At 43.0% G+C, this 23,591-nt stretch overlaps 1 protein-coding gene across 1 annotated transcript in view; it reads right to left on the bottom strand.

Moving 5' to 3' along the window:
• The window catches only part of ACSM1 (acyl-CoA synthetase medium chain family member 1), a 53,163-nt gene extending 29,981 nt beyond the window's left edge, over positions 1-23,182 (bottom strand). Inside the window, exon 1 of the mRNA XM_052663984.1 lies at positions 22,991-23,182. Within this exon, the coding sequence (XP_052519944.1) occupies positions 22,991-23,182 (192 nt within the window). The remainder of the gene's footprint in view (positions 1-22,990) is intronic.
• Between the last annotated feature and the right edge of the window lie 409 nt (positions 23,183-23,591).

A 23,591-nucleotide genomic window follows, 5' to 3' on the forward strand; every position in this document is an offset into this window, starting at 1 on the left:
AAGATACCCCTGCAGGAGGGCATGGCAACCCACTCCAGTATTCTTGCCTAGAGAATCTCTGGACAGAGGAGCCTGGTGAGCTACAGTCCACAGGGTTACAAAGAGTCGGACATGACTGAAGTGATTTAGCATACACACAGGTAGGAGACGAGACAGGGGAGCTCTCACAAGCTGCAATGATAAGAGTCCAAAAGGGAAAAGACAGATCTTCTTTCTTCACAAGGACTCAGCTGAAGCCATGGACTCTTTCTTGCTATAACTCTATAAATCCTTTTCCTCTCTTAAAAAGAATTATCTTCCCCTGCTGTATGGGGGCTTGCACAGAGAGTTAAATTCAAGAGCCAGAAAACATAGACTTATTGGCTCAAAACAAAAAACAAAAAACAAAAAACAACAACAACAACAAAAAAAACACAACTAGGCAAACATGACCATGGTATATTAAGAAATTTAGAAATTTCTTCAACACTTAATTTATTTGGGGAGATATTATAGGACAAAGAGCCAGACATTATGTGTCAATAACATTCAGCTGTTGCTTTCTTCAGCTTTGTGGTTAATAGATATTTGAGTATATTTCTTGAGCAATGTGCTTAGTCGCTCAGTCATGTCTTTGTATCAGGAGTTAGTAGGAAGAATTTGCTCCTGTCATGATTTTGCCCAAACAAACACAAGTCAGTGTTGTAGATGTTGTATTCATCTCTCCTGAGACATGATATGGAGAGTCATACTATCAAAATAGGAATGATGGAGAGGTGTATGTTGTTTACTTTTCTATCTGAATACATGATTTTGGACATGAATGTGATCTCTCATGAATAGACTTGGGAGGCTGCTCCAGCAATCAACTGGAATGTAATATCCTAGGACCCTAGAGAAAGATAGTAATATAAGGTTTAATTTCCAAGGATAGTCAGGAGTTATAAATGGTCTGAATGTGACTATATTCCATTAATGGACCTATGTTGCCTGACTTAGGCTAAAAAAAATTACATTAAAATGTTGTATTTTTTTAAAATTTAAATTTATTTATTTTAATTGGTGGCTAATTACTTTACAATATTGTATTGGTTTTGCCATACATCAACATGAATCCACCACGGGTGTGCACGTGTTCCCAATCCTGAACCCCCCTCCCATATCCCTCCCCATAAAGAAAATACCAATACAGTATACTAACGATAAAATGTTGGATTTCAAACAACATTTTTATAAATAAAATGTATTGAAAATTGAGTCAAGTTTTGCTGAAGAATCGGTGCTTTTGAACTGTGGTGTTGGAGAAGACTCTTCAGAGTCCCTTGGACTGCAAGGAAATCCAACCAGTCCATCCTAAAGGAGATCAGTCCTGAGTGTTCATTGGAAGGACTGATGCTGAAGCTGAAACTCCAATACTTTGGCCACCTGATGCAAAGAGCTGACTCATTTGAAAAGATCCTGATGCCAGGAAAGATTGAGGGCAGGAGAAGGGGATGACAGAGGATGAGATGGTTGTATGGCATCACTGACTCAATGGACATGAGTTTGGGTAAACTCCGGGAGTTGGTGATGGACAGGGAGGCCTGAGTCGGACATGAATGAGCAACTGAACTGAACTGAAGTTCTGTCTATTTGTTGTGGTTTGGGTTGTGTTGTTGATTAGGCTATGGATCAGATTCTGAGTGATGCCTGTTAAGTTGTAAAGGGAGGTCCAGGAAGCCAGAGTGAACTGTAGTGACATGAAAGAGACTGAAAGAGATGGGAATACCAGACCAACTGACCTGCCTCTTGAGAAATCTGTATGCAGGTCAATAAGCAACAGTTCGAACTGGACGTGGAACAATGGACTGGTTCCAAATTGGGAAAGGAGTACATCAAGGCTGTATACTGTCACCTTGCTTATTTAACTTATATGCAGAGTACGTCATGAGAAATGCCGGGCTGGATGAAGCTCAAGCTGGAAACAAGTTTGCCAGGAGAAATGTCAATAACCTCAGATATGCAGATGACACAAGCATAATAGCAGAAAGTGAAGAACTAAAGAGCCTCTTGATGAAAGTGAAAGAGATGAGTGAGAAAATTGGCTTATAGCTCAACATTCAGAAAATTAAGATCATGGCATCTGGTCCCATCACTTCATGGCAAATAGATGGGGAAACAATGCAAACAATGACAGACTTTATTTTTTGGGGCTCCAAAATCACTGCAGATGGCGACTGCAGCCATGAAATTAAAAGATGCTTGCTCCTTGAAAGAAAAGCTATGACCAATCTAGATAGCATATTAAAAAGCAGAGACATTACTTTGCCAACAAAGTTTTGTCTAGTCAAAGCTGCAGTTTTCCCAGTAGTCATGTATAGATCCAAGAGTTGGACTATAAAGAAAGCTGAGTGCTGAAGAACTGATGCTTTTGAACTGTGGTGTTGGAGAAGACTCTTGAGAGTCTCTTGGACTGCAATGAGATCAAACCAGTCAATCCTAAAGGAAGTAAGTCCTGAATATTCATTGGAAGGACTGATGCTGAAGCTGAAGCTCCAATACTTTGGTTACCTGATGCGAAGAACTGACTCCTTAGAAAAGACCCTGATTCTGGGAAAGATTGAAGGCAGGAGAAGGGAATGACAGAGGATAAGATGGTTGGATGGCATCACCCACTCGATGGACATGAGTTTGAGCAAGTTCTGGATGTTGATGATGGACACGGAAGCCTATCGTGCAGCAGCCCATGGGGTCACAAAGAATTGGGCATGACTGAGTGACTGAACTGAAGTGAAGAATATCAACAAAAAACTTGAAAAATATCTAACTATTATTTAAATGAGGTAAAAAAATTTTTTAAAGTAGTTACTTCAAACGAATAAAAAAAATTCTTTGGATGATTGTTTAAAATGGGATAAATAAAATAAACATTAATGTGATTAAACAAGATTTGATATTACTACACTACCTAATTGAGCCAAGAGTGACCTCCTACTGATCCCCAATGTTAAAAGCCAAACGAGTCTGTTATGTTTAAAGTTCAAAGTTATGTATTTAAGGGTTAGAAAAATTTAACCTGGGATATCTGACCAACAGTTATATTTGGACTGTTAGGTCAAAGGCCCTGACTTCCTCAATTCTACTCAAATCTGGGGATCTCGGAGCACTTTGTATAAAAGTAGGTAAAACAAACAGGGAACAAAAAGAAAAAGCTTTCTAAACTCTTGAAGGAGTCTTTGGGCCTAGAAAAGAAAACAACAGTCTCAAAGGCCCTTGCTGAATCATCTAACTTCAGAGAAAACAAAACCTGAAATCTAGGTACCGCCCTGATGCTCCAGGCCGGTTGTATCTATCTGGGACTTATCACCCCCTGCCCAACTACAAATGCCATCTTAGCTAAAGAATACCCAAAGCATCCCGCCTGACTTATCCTTTATCGCTTCCATAAACCTCCCTTTAAATTTGAAGCCTCCCTGATCCCTCTTGCACTCAGCCTGGTCATTAGGCTGACTGCCGCCCCTCCTTGCCTAAATAAAGGTAACCTACTTCCGTTGATGTCATCTCTCCTTCTTTTCTGCCTCAGCCCGAACTATACCTTACAACTCTCCCATAAGATCAAAAGTTGTTGATTGGATCCTTAGGAAAACTAAAGTTTAATTTGGGGGAATTTAGATAAAGGTATATCAATTGATATTTTTAAATGGGTTTTCTTTAAGGTGGTTACAATTCTTATTTAATTATACTGTGGGATAAACAAGTGCTTAGATTGCCACTAAGGAAATATTAACTAAATGTACTGAGGAAACCAATAGTTACCTGAGTCATACAAAATAAGTAAACGGGGAACTAACATACAAAGATTAATTTAAAAAATAATGATTTTGCTTTGGTTTAATTTATAAACTCAGAAAGGTCTTTGCTAAATGCCTTGTACAAATCTTTGAAAACATGATAGATTAAAACTCTAAAGTTACAAAACATAGAACTTTGTAAATTAAATTTCAGTTTGATTAAAAATTGCCACTGATTTTAGTAATTTTAGGTGACAAAACTGTTTTTTGAAAAACTTAGCAACTGCCTTTGTCTCACAAATGTCTAAACCAGAATATGAATACAGGCCTTTAGGAGCTGAGACTAAGCCCAATTAAACAGGCAAGACCTGGGAAACCTAAAAAAGAGGGGGGGGAAAGTGGCAGTTTTTAATCAAAACTGCTGAGAATGTTCCCTCAGCCAAAATTTACAGACAGTAAGCCATAATCATCTGAACAAGCAACTTTATGGTATTCCAACTGTTTGTTAACTAGCGACTTTACATCAATATTGTACTTCCTGGTTCATATCTAGTGAGTGAAAGTTGCTCAGTCGTGTCTAACTCTTTGCAACCCCATGGATCACACAGTCCACGGAATTCTCCAGGCCAGAATAATGGAGTGTGTAGCCCTTCCTTTCTCCAGGGGATCTTGCCAACCCAAGGACAGAACCCAGGACTCCTGCATTACAGGTGGACTCCTTACCAGCTGAGCTACGTGGGAAGCCCAAGAATACTGCAGTGGGTAGCCTATCCCTTCTCCACCAGATCTTGCAGGCCCAGGAATCAAAATGGGTTCTTGGGTTCATATTTAAGCTTTTAGTAAAGCTGTTAGGGGAAGCACACTGATTAAAATCACCCATCCTAGCCAGGCACTATAGTAACCATTTGCATGAGTTGTTTTATGACAGGAGGTCCTAGTAAGGAACACAGAACTAATAAGCCTCCACCAACCAGAAGAGTTTGGAAAAGGTCAAAAGGAGACACCACTTGTCTGACCACCTCCCAGAATCCTTCTCTCTGGCATCCATCTTGACTGAACAACGCGTGCACCTCTGGGAATGACTCTGAGTCAGAATGATTGGCTAAATATTACCCAGAAACTAATCCCATCACCATAAAACCCAAGACTGCAAGCCATGTGACAGAGCTGTTCTCCTGGGTTCCCTTACCTTACTGCTCTCCACCCAGGTGCCCTTTCCCAATAAAATCTCTTGCTTTGTCAGCACATGTGTCTCCTTGGACAATTCATTTTCGAGTGTTAGACAAGAGCCCAGTTTCAGGCCCTGGAAGGTGTCCCCCTTCCTGCAACAAAGCCATGAGATCTCCAATTTGCTTATGTTTGTATACACATTATACATATGAGATATCTCTACTTCTAAAAAGTATCAATAGAATTGAATTTATAAAGAACTCTACTTAATATTAATAAAAATCACTACATTTAAAGAAAACTGGCCAAGATGACTTTCAGGTTCAGGTGAACTGGAAAATACTCACTGTTAAGCTGATACCTGATATTAATGTTTAAGTTTGTGGATCTAAATTAATATAGATGTCATGGCCTTCCCTTATAGCTCAGTCAGTAAAGAATCTGCAACCCATTCCAATGTTCTTGCCTGGAGAATTCCATGGACAGAGGAGCCTGGCAGGCTACAGTCCATGGGGTCACAAGAGTTGGACAAGACTTAGTGACTAAATCACCAGGAGTCATCAAAATTAAATATAATACTCTATGTTACCTAGGTTTAATAAAGACCTCACTAATCTCTTGCCAGAAAATAACTGGACGTGATGAAGATTCAAGGTAAATGTAAATGAGATTAAAAACTTTGGGATAAAAGTTTTAAAGTAATCATATTTTAGAAATGTTTACTTAAAATGATCTTTCCAGTTGTTTGGTAACAAGATTCTAAATCTGTGCTGATTTAAGCCACGTGATGAAATTTTATTTAAAAAATACTGAGACATTAGTTACTAGATAGAAAAATTAAAGGTATTTGAAAATATGAATGAAAATGGTATTACCTAAGATGTTTTCTATAAAAAGAAATGTTTTAAAAATTATTATTGATGTTTAAGCTCACCAACTTATAAAATGCCAATGTAAAGACAGTGCATAATTGCTTACTTCTTAGTTTTATTAAAATTAAGGTTTCAAGAGTTGAGCATTCTAATTTAAATTTGAAATTAAGGCTATTAGAAATAATACTGTAACTTTTCAGAATACAGTAGGAAAGATAAGTTTTCAATAAAGAAGATATGAAAAGTGGAATTACAATTTAGTGAGGAAAAAGGAAAATTGAGCTGGTTAATTTTACTTGGATGAAAAAGGAGAGATAAGCTGGATACAAAAAGGGATGAGAGATTATGAAGAGAGCCCTGAGAAAAAAGCTTTACACATAGTCAAGAATTAATGAAATTTAGATTGATGTTAACTAAGTGTTAGGTAGTTAGAATAGCAAAAATGAGTCCAGAATGGTGGCAGCTAAAAGACAAGGAAGGGAAAAGCCCAAGAAAATGGAACAAAGGAAGGTCCAAGGACCAGAGTGAGGACCTCAGGTAGAACAAAAAGCAGTCCTGGCTAGCCCAATTTACATAGGGCAGACCCGAGGGGGAGGAAAAAACATAAAAAGAGGAGTCAAAAGGCAGGGGGTCTCTCTCCTGCGTGCACACGCCCTCTCTGTCTCTCTTTCTCCCTCTCTCTCTCTTCTCTTCACGTCTTTCGGTTCGGCATGCCCTCACACCTTGAAGATGTATTTTCATTTTATTTTGTAAATAAAACTGAGCTGTTACACGGAGCTGTAACACGGATCTGTCCGGGAGCTATAATAGGGTCTGTCCAAGAGCTGAGAGCTGTAACGTGAAGTGTCCGAGAACTGTGATGTGCCGAGGGCTTTAACATCCATCACTTCAAATTTTTGTTGTGATGAGACAGAACTGAGGAAATTACATGCTCCCCACACATTTATGTTGCCTTGACTCTGATTTAACCTGGCTGAAACAACCTCTGCACGGCCCGGCAAGGAGGAGGCCAAGCACAGCCGGAGCCCGACTCAGCAAAAGCTCCCACGGTGGAACCCAGCACAGGGAAAGTGACAAGAAGCCCATTGTGCTGGAAACTGGGGCAGTGAAAAACTAACTCAGCAGAAAGCTCACGCGGCTCAGTCTCAGCTTTGAGAAGACCTCCAGTTTAGTTAGGAGGTCCTCGCTCTTATGGGTGGAGGGACATATGCCTAATGAAATTTTAATTCCTTTACAATCTCTCATTTCTTGTTTCCTTGAACGCCTGGCAAACAGGAGCATGGCCATGGGCAAAACTGAGGGACTCTGGAGAGGTTACTTCTCGGTATGTCCCAAAGGCACTATCTGCTGAGACCCAGTAGCTGTTGCCCAAACTGGTGGGGGTTCTTCTGTCCTTAATCTTTGTGCCAAGGGCCAGGCCAATGAAAACTCTGAGCACAGGTCAGGTATTTAGCAGATTTTCTGGCAGGCTATGAAGAGGATTCCTTGGCACATTTTGCCCACTGCTTTTTCCTCCTGTCCTTCAGCTCCTCTCTCCTGGGACTTGAGCCCAGCCAAAATCCATGATGCCTGGCTTCAGGACCTAGTGAAGCTCAGGCTCTGATGTCTCATTGCAAGAATTAAGTGCGAGACACAGTGATAGGTAAGAGTGGATTTGCTAGGATTCAGAGAGAAGCACATTCTGCAGGGTGTCATGGAATGTGGTTTGGCTAGGTTTTGTGAGTGGGGTGGTGAATTCATATGCTAAGGAGTGGGAGGATCATTTCAACCATTGGGGAACCACCTACTCTGTCTCTTTGACAGTGCCTTGGAGCAGTCCTGTCATATCTGGGTGTATCATTTAGCTTACAGATCAGAGATTAGGGTTTCCTGGAATCAAACTTATCATCTTGGACCCAACTGATTTTAATTGGTTTATGTTATGCCTTTGTGCCAGAGAAGGCAATGGCACCCCACTCCAGTACTCTTGCCTAGAAAATCCTGTGGACAGAGGAGCCAGATAGGCTGCAGTCTGTGGGGTCACAAAGAGTTGGACACAACTGAGTGACTTCCCTTTCACTTTCCACTTTCATGTGTTGGAGAAGGAAATGGCAACCCACTCCATTGTTCTTGCCTGGAGAATCCCAGGGATGGGGGAGCCTGGTGGGCTTCCGTCGATGGGATTGCACAGAGTCGGACACGACTGAAGCGACTTAACAGCAACAGCAACAGCATGCCTTTTTGCTGTGTTATTCTTTCAAAAGTTGTGCTCTGCCCCCTTCCCTCCTGTTTCACACTCTCTTCCTGAGCCCCGTCCAGGCCCCCAGTGCACCTCTACAGTCTTCTGGGGGGACAATCAGAAAATAGCTGGCCCTTGGGAGGCAAATACCGTGGAATAGCCAATCCCTTTAGATATTCAGGCCTTCATCTTCCATGTTTCCTACAACATGTGCAACATCAGCATCTCTCAGTGAACCCACTAGGGCAGACGACAGGCACACAGTGTCTGCCAGAAGTCTATCAGTTGGCATCCCTTCAAAGGCAATTGGTTTCTGGGGATAATATTTGGCACTTTGGGAGTTGGCCTTGCAGGCCGCTTGGGCCAAAACCCTTAGAACCCTTAGATCCTGGGATCAAATCTCCACTCCACTTTTATAAAACATCTAATCTGTTGTCTCTTACCAATTTGTTCTTGAGACACTTACTAACTCCTACAACCAGGACCCTGCCCCCTTGTAGGCAACATTGCTCCATCCAGCCTGTTATTAAAACACTTCAATGCCCCTAATAGGGCCCGATAACCCACTCCTTTGTCATTGCTTCTGTTATTACCTAAAGTGGGCCTATGACAATGAAATGTTTACCATTGGAGTCACCCTAACCTGATCTTATGGAGAACTAGGGGAGGAAATCAGTGACTTACAATCCCTTAGAGCAGTAAAAGGATAAGGCTTATGACCGCTTTACCAGGTTCCCAGTCTCAGGGCACAGGCTTGGATTGCTTTACATCATGATATCTGTTCCCATCTGCGGTGAACAAACTGGCAATGAGTTAAAATTACAACCCCTTAATGGCACCACTGACTCGATGGACGTGAGTCTGAGTGAACTCCGGGAGTTGGTGATGGACAGGGAGGCCTAGCGTGCTGCAATTCATGGGGTTGCAGAGTTGGACACGACTGAGCAACTGAACTGAACTGAACTGAACTGAATCCTATCCACCACTGGTCACGCAGGAGACCTTGGGGATGCCCAACTCCAGTCATGGACTACCTTGACCTCCCTTGACCTGCCTAGGGATCTGGTCCTTGAAAGTTTTTCATGCCTCAACCTGCTCAGGGATCCGGCCAGGCCAGGGGTCCCAGAAGGTCATCACACCTCGACCTGCCCAGGGACCCAATTCTCGGGAATTGGGCTGACCTACCTCAACCTGCCCGGAGATTCGATCTCCAGGAGGCTGTCACGCCTCAGCCTGCCTGGGGATCTGCACCCTGACCTGGGGACGCCTGATTCTCAGGTTGCAACAGTACTGGGTAGGATAAGCTTCAGAAAGACTCACCCCTAAGGAAGTCCACATGGAAATAGAAGGAAACCTATTACTTGTGGGACTGTGCCCCTTCTCAGCAGTAACTCAAGAGCCCAATGAGAACCCCATTGCCTTTCTGGAAAGGCTAAAATAGGCCCTCCGAAATTTTACCAATCTGGACTTAGACTCTTAGGAGGGACAGGTGGTTTTAAAGGACAATTTCATGTTCCAATGTGCATCAGATATCAGAATAAAGTTACAACTACAGCAGCAGGACCCTACTTCCTCTTTAGATGAGATGGTCCAGACAATTCCTAATACCTTTTATAACAGAGAACAGGAGAAGGAGGCCAAGGCCCAGGAGAGGGAGAAAAGGAAAGAGACAAAGCATGCCCAGATGCTGGCCATCTTCCAGGGAAGCCGTATGGCAAACCCCGAGTCCTTGAAGGGCAAGGCACGAGCAAATGCCTAATCTGTAGACAGGCGGGACATTGGGCCAAAGATTGTCCAAACTGTGACAAGTCTCCTGAAACAGCTTACTATAATTGCCATCAACTGGGACATCAGGCAGCACTCTGCCCTCGGGATCCAAGAGGCTCAAGGTCAAGCGCCAAGCCTACCCTCACGATGGTTCAAGAGGACTCAAGTGGCCCGCTCCAGCCAGCCCACCTGTCACAGATAACCATCATGGGGCTGGAGCCAAGGGTGCAACTGGATGTGGCAGGTAGGTCCGAGAATTTCTTGGTTGACACGGGGGCTACCTACTCTGTCTTGATCACCTACTCTGGAGCCTTCTCCTCCCAAACCTGTACCATTTTGGGTGCTACAGGTAAAGCAACAACTAAAAGATCCACCCGAGAGCTTCTTTGTTGCTGAGACAGACAACTATTTCCCCACCAGTTTTCTGGTGGTCCCCAAGTGTCCTACTCCCTTATTGGGAAGAGAGATACTCACTAAATTGGGGACCACCCTTGTGATGGGAAGCTTTTCAGCTCCTAGAGCCCTACAGCTTCTGGTTACTACTGAAGAACCCATTACACCTTCTCCAATAGAGATGGACTAAAAACTCTGGGAGGACAAAATTAACCCCAAGGTGTGGGACCAGGGGACTCCTGGACAAGCCCACCAAGCTGAACCGGTCATCATTGTCCTCCAAGATCCCACTTGGTTTCCTAACCAGAAACAATATCCCCTCAGAAGAGAGGGTTGGGAGGGACTACAGCCTTTAATAAATACATTCCTTGCTTGTGAGCTATCGGTCCCCACCAATTTACTGTGTAACGCTCCAATCCTCTCAGTAAAGAAAAAGGATGGAATCTGGTGAATGGTTCATGATCTCTGGATCATAAGTGAAGCTGTAGTCCCCCTCCATCCCACAGTACCCAATACCTATGTAATCTTGGGGGAAAAGCCCACCCAGTGCCAAGTGGTTTACAGTCTTGGATTTCAAAAATGCATTCTTTTGCATACCACTGGCTAAAGGATCTCAATATCTTTTTGTCTTTGAGTGGGAGGCCCCAGAAGAAAGAAAGCAACAGATAACTTGGACAGTATTACCTCAGGGGTTCAGAGATAGCCCCCACCTGTTTGGACAGGCCCTTAGCCGGGATCTCCTAGATCTGGACATGGGATCTAATGGGAAAATAGTACAACATGTAGTTCAGTTCAGTTCAGTTCAGTTCAGTTGGTCAGTCATGTCCAACTGTTTGTGACCCCAGCACGCCAGGCCTCCCTGTCCATCACCAACTGCCAGAGTCTACCCAAACCCATGTCCACTGAGTCGGTGATGCCATCTAACCAGCTCATCCTCTGTCGTTCCCTTCTCAATATATAGATGACCTACTAATCTGCTCTCCAGATGAGAAAAATGCCCAACAACGTGCAATTCAGGTGCTAAGCTTTTTGGCAGAGAGGTGATATAAAGTCTCCCGTGCTAAGGCACAGATAGTCGAGACAAAGGTCACTTACCTGGGAGTTCAGATTACACATGGGTCCAGGGGGCTGTTCTCTGATCCGGTACAAGGAATCCTCCAGTTGCCCTCCCACACGATTCGAAAACAATTGGGAGCTTTCCTGGGGCTAACTGGGTATTGTAGAATCTGGACACCCAATGTATGGTCTAATTGCCCAGCTCTTATATGAAAGCTTAAAGCGACAGGATGATTCAATCCCACTCATGTGGGGAACCCAAAAGAAGGCAGAGGTTACACTAAGTCCAGTTCAGTTCAGACACTCAGTCGTGTCCCACTCTTTGCCACCCCATGAATCACAGCACGCCAGGCCTCCCTGTCCATCACCAACTCCTGGAGTTCACTCAGACTCATGTCCATCGAGTCAGTGATGCCATCCAGCTATCTCATCCTCTGTCGTCCCCTTCTCCTCCTGCCCCCAATCCCTCCCAGCATCAAATTCTTTTCCAATGAGTCAATTCTTCGCATGAGGTGACCAAAGTACTGGAGTTTCAGCTTTAGCATCACTCCTTCCAAAGAAATCCCAGGGCTGATCTCCTTCAGAATGGACTGGTTGGATCTCCTTGCAGTCCAAGGGACTCTCAAGAGTCTTCTCCAACACCACAATTCAAAAGCATCAATTCTTCGGCACTCAACCTTCTTCACAGTCCAACTTTCACATCCATATATGACTACTGGAAAAACCATAGCCTTGACTAGGCGGACCTTAGTCGGCAAAGTGATGTTTCTGCTTTTAAATATGCTATCTAGGTTGCTCATAAGTTTTCTTCCAAGGAGTAAGCGACTTTTAATTTCATGGCTGCAGTCACCATGTGCAGTGATTTTGGAGCCCCCCCAAAATAAAGTCAGCCACTGTTTCCACTGTTTCCCCATCAATTTCCCATGAAGTGATGGAACCGGATGCCATGATCTTCGTTTTCTGAATGTTGAGCTTTAAGCCAACTTTTTCACGCTTCTCTTTCACATTCATCAAGAGGCTCTTTAGTTCCTCTTCACTTTCTGCCATAAGGGTGGTGTCATCTGCATATCTGAGGTTATTGATATTTCTCCCGGCAATCTTGATTCCAGCTTGTGTTTCTTCCAGTCCAGCGTTTCTCGTGATGTACTCTGCATAGAAGTTAAATAAGCAGGGTGACAGTATACAGCCTTGATGTACTCCTTTTCCTATTTGGAAACAGTCTGTTGTTCCATGTCCAGTTCTAACCGTTGCTTCCTGACCTGCATACAGATTTCTCAAGAGGCATGTCAGGTGGTCTGGTATTCCCATCTCTCTCAGAATTTTCCACAGTTCGTTGTGATCCACACAGTCAAAGGCTTTGGCATAGTCAACAAAGCAGAAATAGATGTTTTTCTGGAACTCTCTTGCTTTTTCCATGATCCAGAGGATGTTGGCAATTTGATCTCTGGTTCCTCTGCCTTTTCTAAAACCAGCTTGAACATCAGGAAGTTCACGGTTCACGTATTGCTGAAGCCTGGCTTGGAGAATTTTGAGCATTACTTTACTAGCATGTGAGATGAGTGCAATTGTGAGGTAGTTTGAGCATTCTTTGGCATTGCCTTTCTTTGGGATTGGAATGAAAACTGACCTTTCCAGTCCTGTGGCCACTGCTGAGTTTTCCAAACTTGCTGGCATATTGAGTGCAGCACTTTCACACCATTATCTTTCAGGATTTGAAATAGCTCAACTGGAATTCCATCACCTCCACTAGATTTGTTTGTAGTGATGCTTTCTAAGGCCCACTTGACTTCACATTCCAGCATGTCTGGCTCTAGATGAGTGATCACACCATCGTGATTATCCGGGTCATGAAGATCTTTTTTGTACAGTTTTTCCGTGTATTCTTGCCACCTCTTCTTAATATCTTCTGCTTCTGTTAGGTCCCTACCATTTCTGTCCTTTATCGAGCCCATCTTTGCATGAAATGTTCCCTTAGTATCTCTAATTTTCTTGAAGAGATCTCTAGTCTTTCCCATTCTGTTGTTTTCCTCGATTTCTTTGCATTGATAGCTGAAGAAGGCTTTCTTGTCTCTTCTTGCTCTCCTTTGGAACTCTGCATTCAGACGCTTATATCTTTCCTTTTCTCCTTTGCTGTTTACTTCTCTTCTTTTCACAGCTATCAAGCACCCGCCTTGATATTGCCAGAGCCTGAAAGAGCATTCCAACTTTCTGTCCATGAAAGAGAGGGAATAGCCTTGGGAGGGTTAACTCAAAGGTTGGGATCTGAGCCCCAGGCTGTAGCTCACTTATCCAAGAGACTCAGCCCAAACACCCGAGGCTGGCCTCCCTGCCCTCGAAATCTTGCAGCTATTAGAATCCTGATAGAAGATGCTTTAAAACTCTCTTTTGGGTTCAAACTAATTTTTTACCAGCCACCAAGTGAAACAATTCCTAAATGGGAGAGGCCATTTATGGATGTCTGATCAAAGAATCCTCAAGTATCAAGTAGTGCTGATGGAAAAATCCAGGCCTCACTATACCCCCTTGTGAGGTTCTTAACCCAGCCACCCTCCTGCCTACCCTTGAGGGCTCTCTCCCCTTTCATTCTTGCCTAGATACCTTGGACCACTGGAAAAAAACCCGAGAAGGATTATTGGAAGATCCTCTGACCAATCCTGAAGAAATCTGGTACACTGATGGAAGCAGCTTTGTCTTGGATGGAAAAAGAAGAGCTGAATATGCAGTAGTCTCCAATTTTGAGACCACAGAGGCTAAGCCTTTGCCCCCAGGTACTTCAGCCCAATTAGCTGAGCTCATAGCCCTGACTCAAGCTTTAGAGCTGGGAAAAGGAAAGAGAGTACATTTACACTGACTCCAAGTCTGCCTTTCCGGTGCTACATGCACATGCTGCTATTTGGAAAGAAAGGGGCCACTTGACCACCCAAGGATCCCCAGTGAAATATGGTGATCAAATCCTTAGACTCTTGGAGGCAGTCCATCTGCCTGCTGAGGTTTCAGTCTCCCACTGCTAAGGACACCAAAAAGGGAGCACAGAAGTGGCACGAGGGAACCAAGCAGCTGATCAGGCAAGCTGAGAGAGCAGCATTACAGAACAATGACCTAATAGGGATTGCCACCTTAGTTCTACAGACTAATTTGCCAGAAACTCCTTCATATACTGAAGGTGAGACTCTTAAAGCTAAGAATGAGGGCTTTCAAGAAGATCATATGGAGTGGTTCCAAAAGGAGGGACTCCTTTTTCTGCCTGTGAACCTCCAGTGGAAGTTGGTTAACTTCTTACATGCCACCACTGATTTAGGGGAAAAGTCCCTCCAGAGATTACTATAGAGGTCCTTCAGAGGAACAGACTTCCAAACGACTATAAGGCAAGTGGTCACCTCTTGCCCCACTTGCCGTTTAAACAACCCCCAAGGAGCTCAAAGACCCCAGCTGGCCCAGCCTGTCCAATGATGTGGGACTTACCCAGGAAAGGACTGGCAGATGGACTTCACCCAGATGCCAGTTTCTCAAGGGTATAAATACCTATTAGTCATGACAGATACATTCACAGGATGGATTGAAGTCTTCCCCACCCAGACCAAGAAGGCTGAGGAGGTGGTTAAAACAAAAACAAAAACAAAAAAAACTGCTCCATGAAATCATTCTGAGATTTGGTCTACTCAGGTCATTACAAAGTGACAATGGGACATCATTTACTTCTAAGGTCACCCAATTCAGTTCAGTTCAGTTCAGTTCAGTCGCTCAGTCTTGTCTGACTCTGTGACCCCATGAATCACAGCACGCCAGGCCTCTCTGTCCATCCCCAACTCCTGGAGTTCACTCAAACTCATGTCCATAGAGTCGGTGATGCCATCCAGCCATCTCATCCTCCGTCATCCCCTTTTCCTCCTGCCCCTAATCCCTCCCAACATCAGGGTCTTTTCCAATGAGTCGGCTCTTTGCATGAGGTGGGCAAAGTATTGGAGTTTCAGCTTCAGCATCAGTCCTTCCAATGAACACCCAGGATTGATCTCCTTTAGAATGGACTGGTTGGATCTCCTTGCAGTCCAAGGGACTCTCAAGAGTCTTCTCCAACACCACAGTTCAAAAGCACGTTAGGGATCTCTAAAGCATTGGATATTACTTATTATCTCCATTCTGCCTGGAGGCCTCAGTCTTCAGGAAAAGTAGAAAGAGCCACCCAATTCTTAAAATCAGGGATAAAACAGATAACCCAGGAGACCTCCCTGGGATGGAAGGAGGCTTTACCAATAGCTCTCCTCTGCACCTGTATTGCCCCTAAAGAACAGGTTGGCCTTAGTCCTTATGAGATGCTATATGGGAGACCTTTTGTTTATGTCAATGACCTCTTCCTAGATCCAGAGGCTCAGACCCTCCAGTTTCATACATGGCCATTGGGCAATTCCAACAGGATATACGCTTGTGGGGTGTGAACCAGTACCCAAAAGATTCTAAGGGGTCACCACTATATGCTCCAGGGACTCAAGCCCTAATTAAAGTCTGGAAAGATGGGTCCCCAAAGGCTCAACTCCAGCCCATGTGGGAGGGCCCCTACCCTGTTAATACTTTCTACCCTCACACCAGTTAAGGTACCAGGACATGACCCCTGGATTCACTACTCATAAGTCAAGCTGTGGAAGAAAACAGAGGAAGACACTCAATATACCTGTGAGCCCTGGGAGATCTCAGATACCTATTCAGAACAACAAATGAGTGCCATTCCAATGAACACCCCCAAAATCTAGTTTCTGTGAATATATCTCAGGATAACTCTAAAGAGCCAACACAGCTTGGCAGGGGTTGTACTCCAAAACAGACAGAAGATAGATCTTCTGATCCCTGAACAAGGAGGGACTTCAGCCATCCTGGCAAAGGGAATTTGGAGTTGGCTAATGCCCCTACTAGTCCTTGTTATGCCATATTGATGCTGCTTATGATTGCTCCATATATTATCAATTGTCTAACCCGTTTTGTCTCTGCCCAGGTCAACAAACTACAACATGCAGTGCCAGTTCAAGCAAGGATATATAAAACTACAAGTGACCATAGAAAATAACACTCATCTGTAGATGGACACCACTATAAGGATTCTGCAGCCTGAGACTAGCAAGAGGGGGAGGCCCAATGCCCCTCGCTGTCCCATTTCAGTAAGAAGTAGCCAGAAAGACCTCAAAGCCCCTATTCCCAAAGAATTGGGCCTCCCATCTCTTGAGGGGGGAATGTTAGGTAGTTAGAATAGGAAAAAGGAGTCCAGAATGGTGGTGGCTAAAGGACAAGGAAGGGAAAAGCCCGCGAAAATAGAACAAAGGAAGGTCTAAGGACCAGAGTGAGGACCTCAGGTAGAACAAATAGCACTTCTGCTAGCGCAGTTTACATAGGTCAGGCCAAGGGGGAGGAAAAAACATATAAAAAGAGGAGCCAAAGAGCCGGAGGTCTTTCTCCCTCGCTCATGCGGGCTCTCTATCTCTTTTCCTCCCTCCCTCCTTTCCTCCCTCTCTCTCTCTCTCCTCTTCACGTCTTTTGGGTCAGCATGCCCTCACGCCTCGAGGATGTATTTTCCTTTTATTTTTTAATAAAACTGAGCTGTTACATGGAGCTGTAACACTGATCTGTCCGAGAGCTATAATAGTGTCTGTCTGAGAACCAAGAGGTATAATATGGTCTGTCTGAGAGCCGAGAGCTGTCACAAGGACTATCCGAGAGCTGTGATGCGCCGAGGGATATAACGTCTGTCATTTCAAATTTTTGTTGTGACAAGACAGAACTGAGGAAATTACCCATTCCCCTGACAAAAGTAAATTGTCTTGTTAAGTGAGCTAATGTAAGACTGGAAATTTTATCCCTGTTATAAATGTTGCTTTTGATAACAGGTTGTGTGAGTTTCTGTGCCCTTAAATGTTCTATATTTATTTTCTTTGTGACCTTCGTTAAATGAATAGGTATTGTTTCAGTGATCTGTGATCCTGTGTTTTAAAATATTTTTTATATTTCTAACAAATTTCCCCAAATCAAAATATAACTACGTTCTTTAGCCTCTAGCTGACTCTGGGATGGATTCTTCAAAGAAATTTCTCTGAGAAACCTCAGAGATGAATGTTAAGCTAGCTTCTTTGGTATTTTTGATTGAAAAACATTGTCAAGTGATTAAAAATGAACTTTAGGCTACAGTGTATAGATAAATGTCACTAATATGGATATTCCAAAAATTTTATGGACTCCCTTACATCTGATACGTCCTGATATAATGTTATCAGTCATAATTCTAGTGATTATACTAAAATGTTATATGTTACAGAAATACCCAGTGGTGTTGGAGAAGACTCTTGAGAGTCCCTTGGACTGCAGGGAGATCCAACCAGTCCATTCTGAAGGAGATCAGCCCTGGGATCTCTTTGGAAGGACTGATGCTAAAGCTGAAACTCCAGTACTTTGGCCACCTCATGCGAAGAGTTGACTCATTGGAAAAGACTCTGATGCTGGGAGGGATTGGGGGCAGGAGGAGAAGGGGACGACAGAGGATGAGATGGCTGGATGGTATCACTGACTCGATGGACGTGAGTCTGAGTGAACTCCAGGAGTTGGTGATGGACAGGGAGGTCTGGCGTGCTGCGATTCATGGGGTAGCAAAGAGTCAGACACGACTGAGCGACTGCACTGAACTGAAGTTTCCTAATTATGCTGTACTCAAATCTTTAACCATGCAGAAGGGCCATGGCACAATCAGTAGCGAAATTTAGAAACAGTGATTTTAGAATGAGTGATTCTCTTCTGGATAATACCTTTTAAACTGCATAGTGGCAGAAGGACCAGTTTTACTGGACAAATTGTTAAGGAAATTTGGCTGATTATGCAGAATTCCATTGTGCTTATCACCCCTAGTCTTCTGGGTTAGTGGAAAAAACAAATGAAACAATTAAAACTCAATTGGCTAAAATAACAGATGCTTCTTTCTTGGCCTAAGGTTCTTCCATTGGTTCTTCTCAGCATCAGATCCACTTCTTTTGGCAAACATCATTGTCTCCCTTACATGGAGACCAATGAGACTGGATAAAGGACTATATGATCCTGTATTACTTAAAGGAGACATATTATTGCAAGTGTTTAATCAAAGTATTGACAAGACATTCTAAACTTGTTTCTGAAATTTAACTTAGTATGGAACAGATTGGGTCAGAGACCAGAAATATACTGGCTGGCTCTTAATGGGACTCAGTGGCTTTGTGGGTCCAGTCTATGGCCTTGGCTTCTGCTGAGATGGCTAGGAAGGTGAACTTTAGGATTCTCTATGGCTCAAGGCTAGTTTTGTACAAACAAACTTAGATGTGACTCCAGCAAATTTACCATCAATATGAGCCTGAAGGACCAAGAGATATGTACTTCACTGATATGATAACTTAGCAGCTACTTTTGGGCCTTCAATAAGGTTGGAAAATATTATTTCTCACATTAAAGCCTTGACAAAATTCACTCAAAAGGCCTTAAATGATAGCAACCAGGCTAATTCTGAGGTCTTTATGATATGAAAAGCTGAATTGCAATAACATATGGCCCTTGATATCCTTACAGCATCTCAAGGGGGCAACTGTGCTATAATTCAAACTAACTGTTGTGTTTATATACCACAGTCCTCTAATGTTACGCATTTAATAACTCATATGAAAAATCAGATTGCTGCCTTAGATGATCCACTTCCTAGATTTGTGATCTTTTAGGAAGATAATTTGGTTCTGAAAGGGTAACAGGCAGGAAGTCTAGAGGCCCCAAATGGAAGAAATAGGCTGCAAGTGTCAGATATTTTTTAATCTCTCTCTTAAGCGACAGGAAGAAACAAACTACAAATGTCAGATTCTTTTCCCTTCTCTCTACAAATTTAGAAGGCAGTTTCTTTTAAAATTCTGTGTTGCCATGACACCTGGTTCCACCTGAACTTAACTTTTCTCAAAGTTAACCTAAGGTTTCTCAAACCTGTAGCTAACCAATGCATTTTTCTTATGGATAAGTTTTTCTTAAGCTATGTTAATGAACTATGTGTGTACCCTAGACTCTGTCTTTCTTCAAGTTGGTTCCACCTAAGACTCAAACAAATGTGTATGTTTTACTCATGCAAATAATCTCTTAAACTACGTTAATGAGACTATGTCTTTGCTTAGAAATCTGCCTTTCTTCAAGATTCATGTCAATTGTTTTATGGCCTGGGACAACTCACCTTGTGCCAATGTTAGGTCAAAAAGCATGTTGTGGGTGAGGGGCCTGGTGCCAGTCTTTGAGTTCTGAGACATTTCCTTTCTCTAATTAGCAGACTTCTAGTAGCTATATAACATCCGGCTAAAGACTAGCAGGGGGGCACCCTTTCTGCCCCATTCTGATGTCTATGTCGGAAGCTTTCTCTATCTCTTTTATACATTAATAACATTTTATTACACAAAAGCTCTGAGTGATCAAGCCTCATCACTGGCCCTGGATTGAATTCCTCTCCTTTGGAGGCCAAGAATCCCGGTGTCTTTTATGGCTTAACAGCAACATTTCAGTTCTGGAAGCTTATGGTTTAACTCTCTACAGGTAACTAACAGTATTAGCTGTATTGCTTGTAATTTGTTTATTTTATAAGGTTGTTGTCTCTTGTGTTACACGATGTATAACCAGGCCCCTGGCCAAATTAAAGACAGATAAATATCTTAAAGAAATAGGCCACATTTATAACTTAAAATAATTGTAATAGTATGAGTCTAGGTATAAGAAGAAGCAACAAGGGAAATATCTCCTGGATTCTATTAGGTTAGAAGATAGACGATCCAGATCCATTTATTATCCATCAATGGGCCTAGTCTGGAAATTAACACCTGGAGTGACATATCGATAAAGAACTTTCATCTGATCTGAGATGAGCCTCCAAGCACCATGGGACAACAAGAAACAATGGTCATGAAATGTCTCCGAATAAGGTTTAACTTCTGACCACAGGGAGGGACTGTAAAATGAATTAGTTTCTTCTCTGTGGTCTTCTAGTAAACAAGCCTTTTTCAAATGCAAATTTAGGAGCCCCAGTGAAACAAAGCCATCTATTTGGAAGCCTTCAGATACTTCCTTCCTGGTAAGCGCCGAGGAGCTGGGGGATGTGAGAGACAGCCATCTGTCACGTTCACCATCTCTTGTGGTAAACAAGAAATTTGTATGTTAACAATAAAGAAAATAGGATTGGCCCCAGACAGCTAGATGCATATAAAAGAAATGATTCCAGCAAGCCTGGACACATAGAAGATTGCTAAATCTCTTCATGTGAGAGATTTAGTTTTTTCTTAATTAACAGTGTTTTTCATATTCAAACTCATGCAAATTTATTCAGACATACGCAAACTTGTATATAGCCTGGCTCCTCCCCTGCCTCCTTGAAGCCAGCTCTTTCAGGGTCACCTGAGATACTGTCTCCTGGGCTTGAGTCCTAACAGTCCCAGCAAATAAAACCTAACTCCCAACTTCTAGGTTGTGTGTATTTTTTTAGTTGACAATATGCTGCTGCTGCTGCTAAATCGCTTCAGTCGTGTCCGACTCTGTGCGACCCCATAAACGGCAGCCCACCAGGTTCCCCCATACCTGGGATTCTCCAGGCAAGAACACTGGAGTGGGTTGCTATTTCCTTCTCCAATGCAGGAAAGTGAAAAGTGAAAGCGAAGTCGCTCAGTCGTGTCCTACTCTTCGCGACCCCATGGACTGCAGCCTACCAGGCTCCTCCATCCATGGGATTTTCCAGGCAAGAGTACTGGAGTGGGGTGCCATTGCCTCCTCCGAGTTGACAATATAAAACCCAACAAAGGTGGGGCATTCTCTGGGCAAATATTTACATGGTGATAATCTCCATGGGTTGATGTGTGAACTAACAAGGAATTTATGAAGATAAATGCAGAATAAAAACTATGACATTTCCAGCCCATCTTGTGATTCAAAAGATCTTAACCAGATTTTTGATCTGGGCAGTGATGAAAGTGTTAGTAGTCTGAAAGCAGAGATGTTTTGACATCATCATCTCATGAGACCAGGTTAAAGAGTGGCTTATAGATTCAGACAGTCTGAACTCAAATCCTGATCCTCCACTTATTAGATCAGCAAATTCTGTAGGTTTTTGAACAATTGCAACCTCAGTTTCCTCATCTCAAAAATGGGGATGATTAAAGTGTCCATTTTATCAGAATAATAAGCACAAAGTGCTTGGCATAGCACATAAACAAAAGGGCTCTCCAAAAGTGAGGGCTCTATTTTCCTTGGAGTTTTTTGGAAATTCAGAAAAAGGAAAAAGATGGAGGTAGGATAAAAGTCCCCATAAAAGGCATAAAAGTTCTGAATACTAAAATATGGAGAGGTTTAACAGTCAGGTAGAAAGGCCAGAGCTCCCCAAGCAACAGGAGGAAATAAACTGCAAGTTGCAGGCTTTTCTTCTCTTCTAATCCTGTGTTGTCATGAGCACACTTGGCTCTGTCTGAAGGTAACCTTGAGCTGCTAATGGCTCAGCAAACCAATGCATTTTTCTTATGGAAATGGGTTTCTTAAGCTACATTAATGAAACTATGTATTTGCTTGGAAATCTGCCTTTCTTCAAGATTCATGTCAATTGTTTTATGGCTGGAGATGACTCCCCTTTTGCCATTCTATCTCAAAATGCATGTTGTGGGAGAGGGGCCTTATCTCTCTCAGTAAGTCTCTCAGTAACCATAACTCTCAGTCTTGAGGCATTTCTTTTATTAGGTTAGCAGCTTGCTAACAGGTATATAATGCCTTGTAAAAACTAGCAAGGGGTTATCTTTTCTGACCCCTTCTGATATCGACGCCAGAAGCTTTCTTTATCTCTTTTACACTTTAATAAAACTTTGCTGCACAGAAAGTTCTGAGTGATCAAGCCTCATCTCCAGCCCTGGATCGAAATCCTCTCCTCCAGAGATCACAAGTCCCAGCATCACTCACAGTAGCCTTAACCTTTGCAGCCTTAACCTTTCAGTATGAATGTATGCTCACAGTAAATTAAAAATACATCAACTCTTTAACTCCATATCCTGTGAATTCTTCTGAACAAATACAGTGTTGAGTGGGCTTTCACAATGTGGAAAATGCCAGCTGGAACTTTGTAGCTGAAACACCCCCGATTGTCTACCCAAGTCCTAGTGTCACCACTGTGGCTCTCTTGGGAAAAGAGAAACCAAGAATGTGCATTTTTTTGCAGAGACCACTGGGATGGATTTCTCTGGATATACCCTAAAGCCACGTTCAAATAGGTAGCTGATAGGGAGGACTCCAGCTATACCTGCCATCCTCATAGGAAGATAGACAACATGATTTAGTTACATGTGTCAGATGGTCATGTGCACAATCAAGGTTACACCCTCCCTCTGGGTGTAACCTAAAGTCAAGCCCATGCTTTATGAGATGAATTCTACTTAGACGCACAGTCTCATTAGTTGAAGATGAGAATTCAGACCAACATCAACTTGCTGACTTGTGATTAGAACTTGACATTTGGTCATGATTACCTGACTGAGTACCAGATACTTTCACCTGCTATCTTGTTTCTTAAATGAGATTATCCTCATTTCACAGATAAAGCCACTGGGGCTTAGAGAATAGAGGAAGTGTCCAGGCTGAGAACTGAAACCCCAAACATAAGCTTTTCCCATGAAAACTGTAAACTTATTCAGAAGCCCTTTTAGTTCTGTGCCCCTGTTCCTATTAGGAGAAGGAGGTGAATCCTTTTCTCGCACCCAACACAGAGGCCTCCTTACCTTCTCCATTTGAGTCCAGTGGTCCAGTACATCACTTGCAAAGTTAAATTCCTCAGGTCTGTCATATTCATTCCATCTTAGGGTTCCAGCTCCTGATAAAGGTTGGCAGCGCAGGTGCTGAGGGGCATGGTGGAAGCCAGGGCAGGACATGTGGATGCCCCACAGGACTCGAAACTTAATCAGCCTTTGCATAGTGGAGCAGTCCTCAGGAAACAGACACAGACTTCTCAGGTCACTACCTGCCTTGAGAAGAGATGGCTAATATGTTGGTCATTGGAGCAGAAATTCATTCCACAAAATGAAGGCACGTTGCTGGCTAATTACTAGAGTAATAGCTTTGTTTCAGTTCACTGGAATTTGGAAGGCACAACTAACAGCTCACTGAAATTTGAAGGCATAGCTAAACTGACTTAGCTGGGAATTTCTCTTCCCGAATGAAGAATAACAAGGCAAACATTATGAGGAGGGGTTATAGCTACTAGATGAGATAGGCACATATTCCTGAGGGTCTTCTCCTTCTCTTTTAAACCCCAGGAATGGAGGCCATGTGGCCACCCTTTTTTGGTAGAAACAGTATTTTCAAAGTTCCGTATGTCATGCT

Source organism: Budorcas taxicolor, chromosome 2 (genome assembly GCF_023091745.1).
Source record: "Budorcas taxicolor isolate Tak-1 chromosome 2, Takin1.1, whole genome shotgun sequence".
In the NCBI taxonomy this organism is placed as follows: Eukaryota; Metazoa; Chordata; class Mammalia; order Artiodactyla; family Bovidae; genus Budorcas; species Budorcas taxicolor.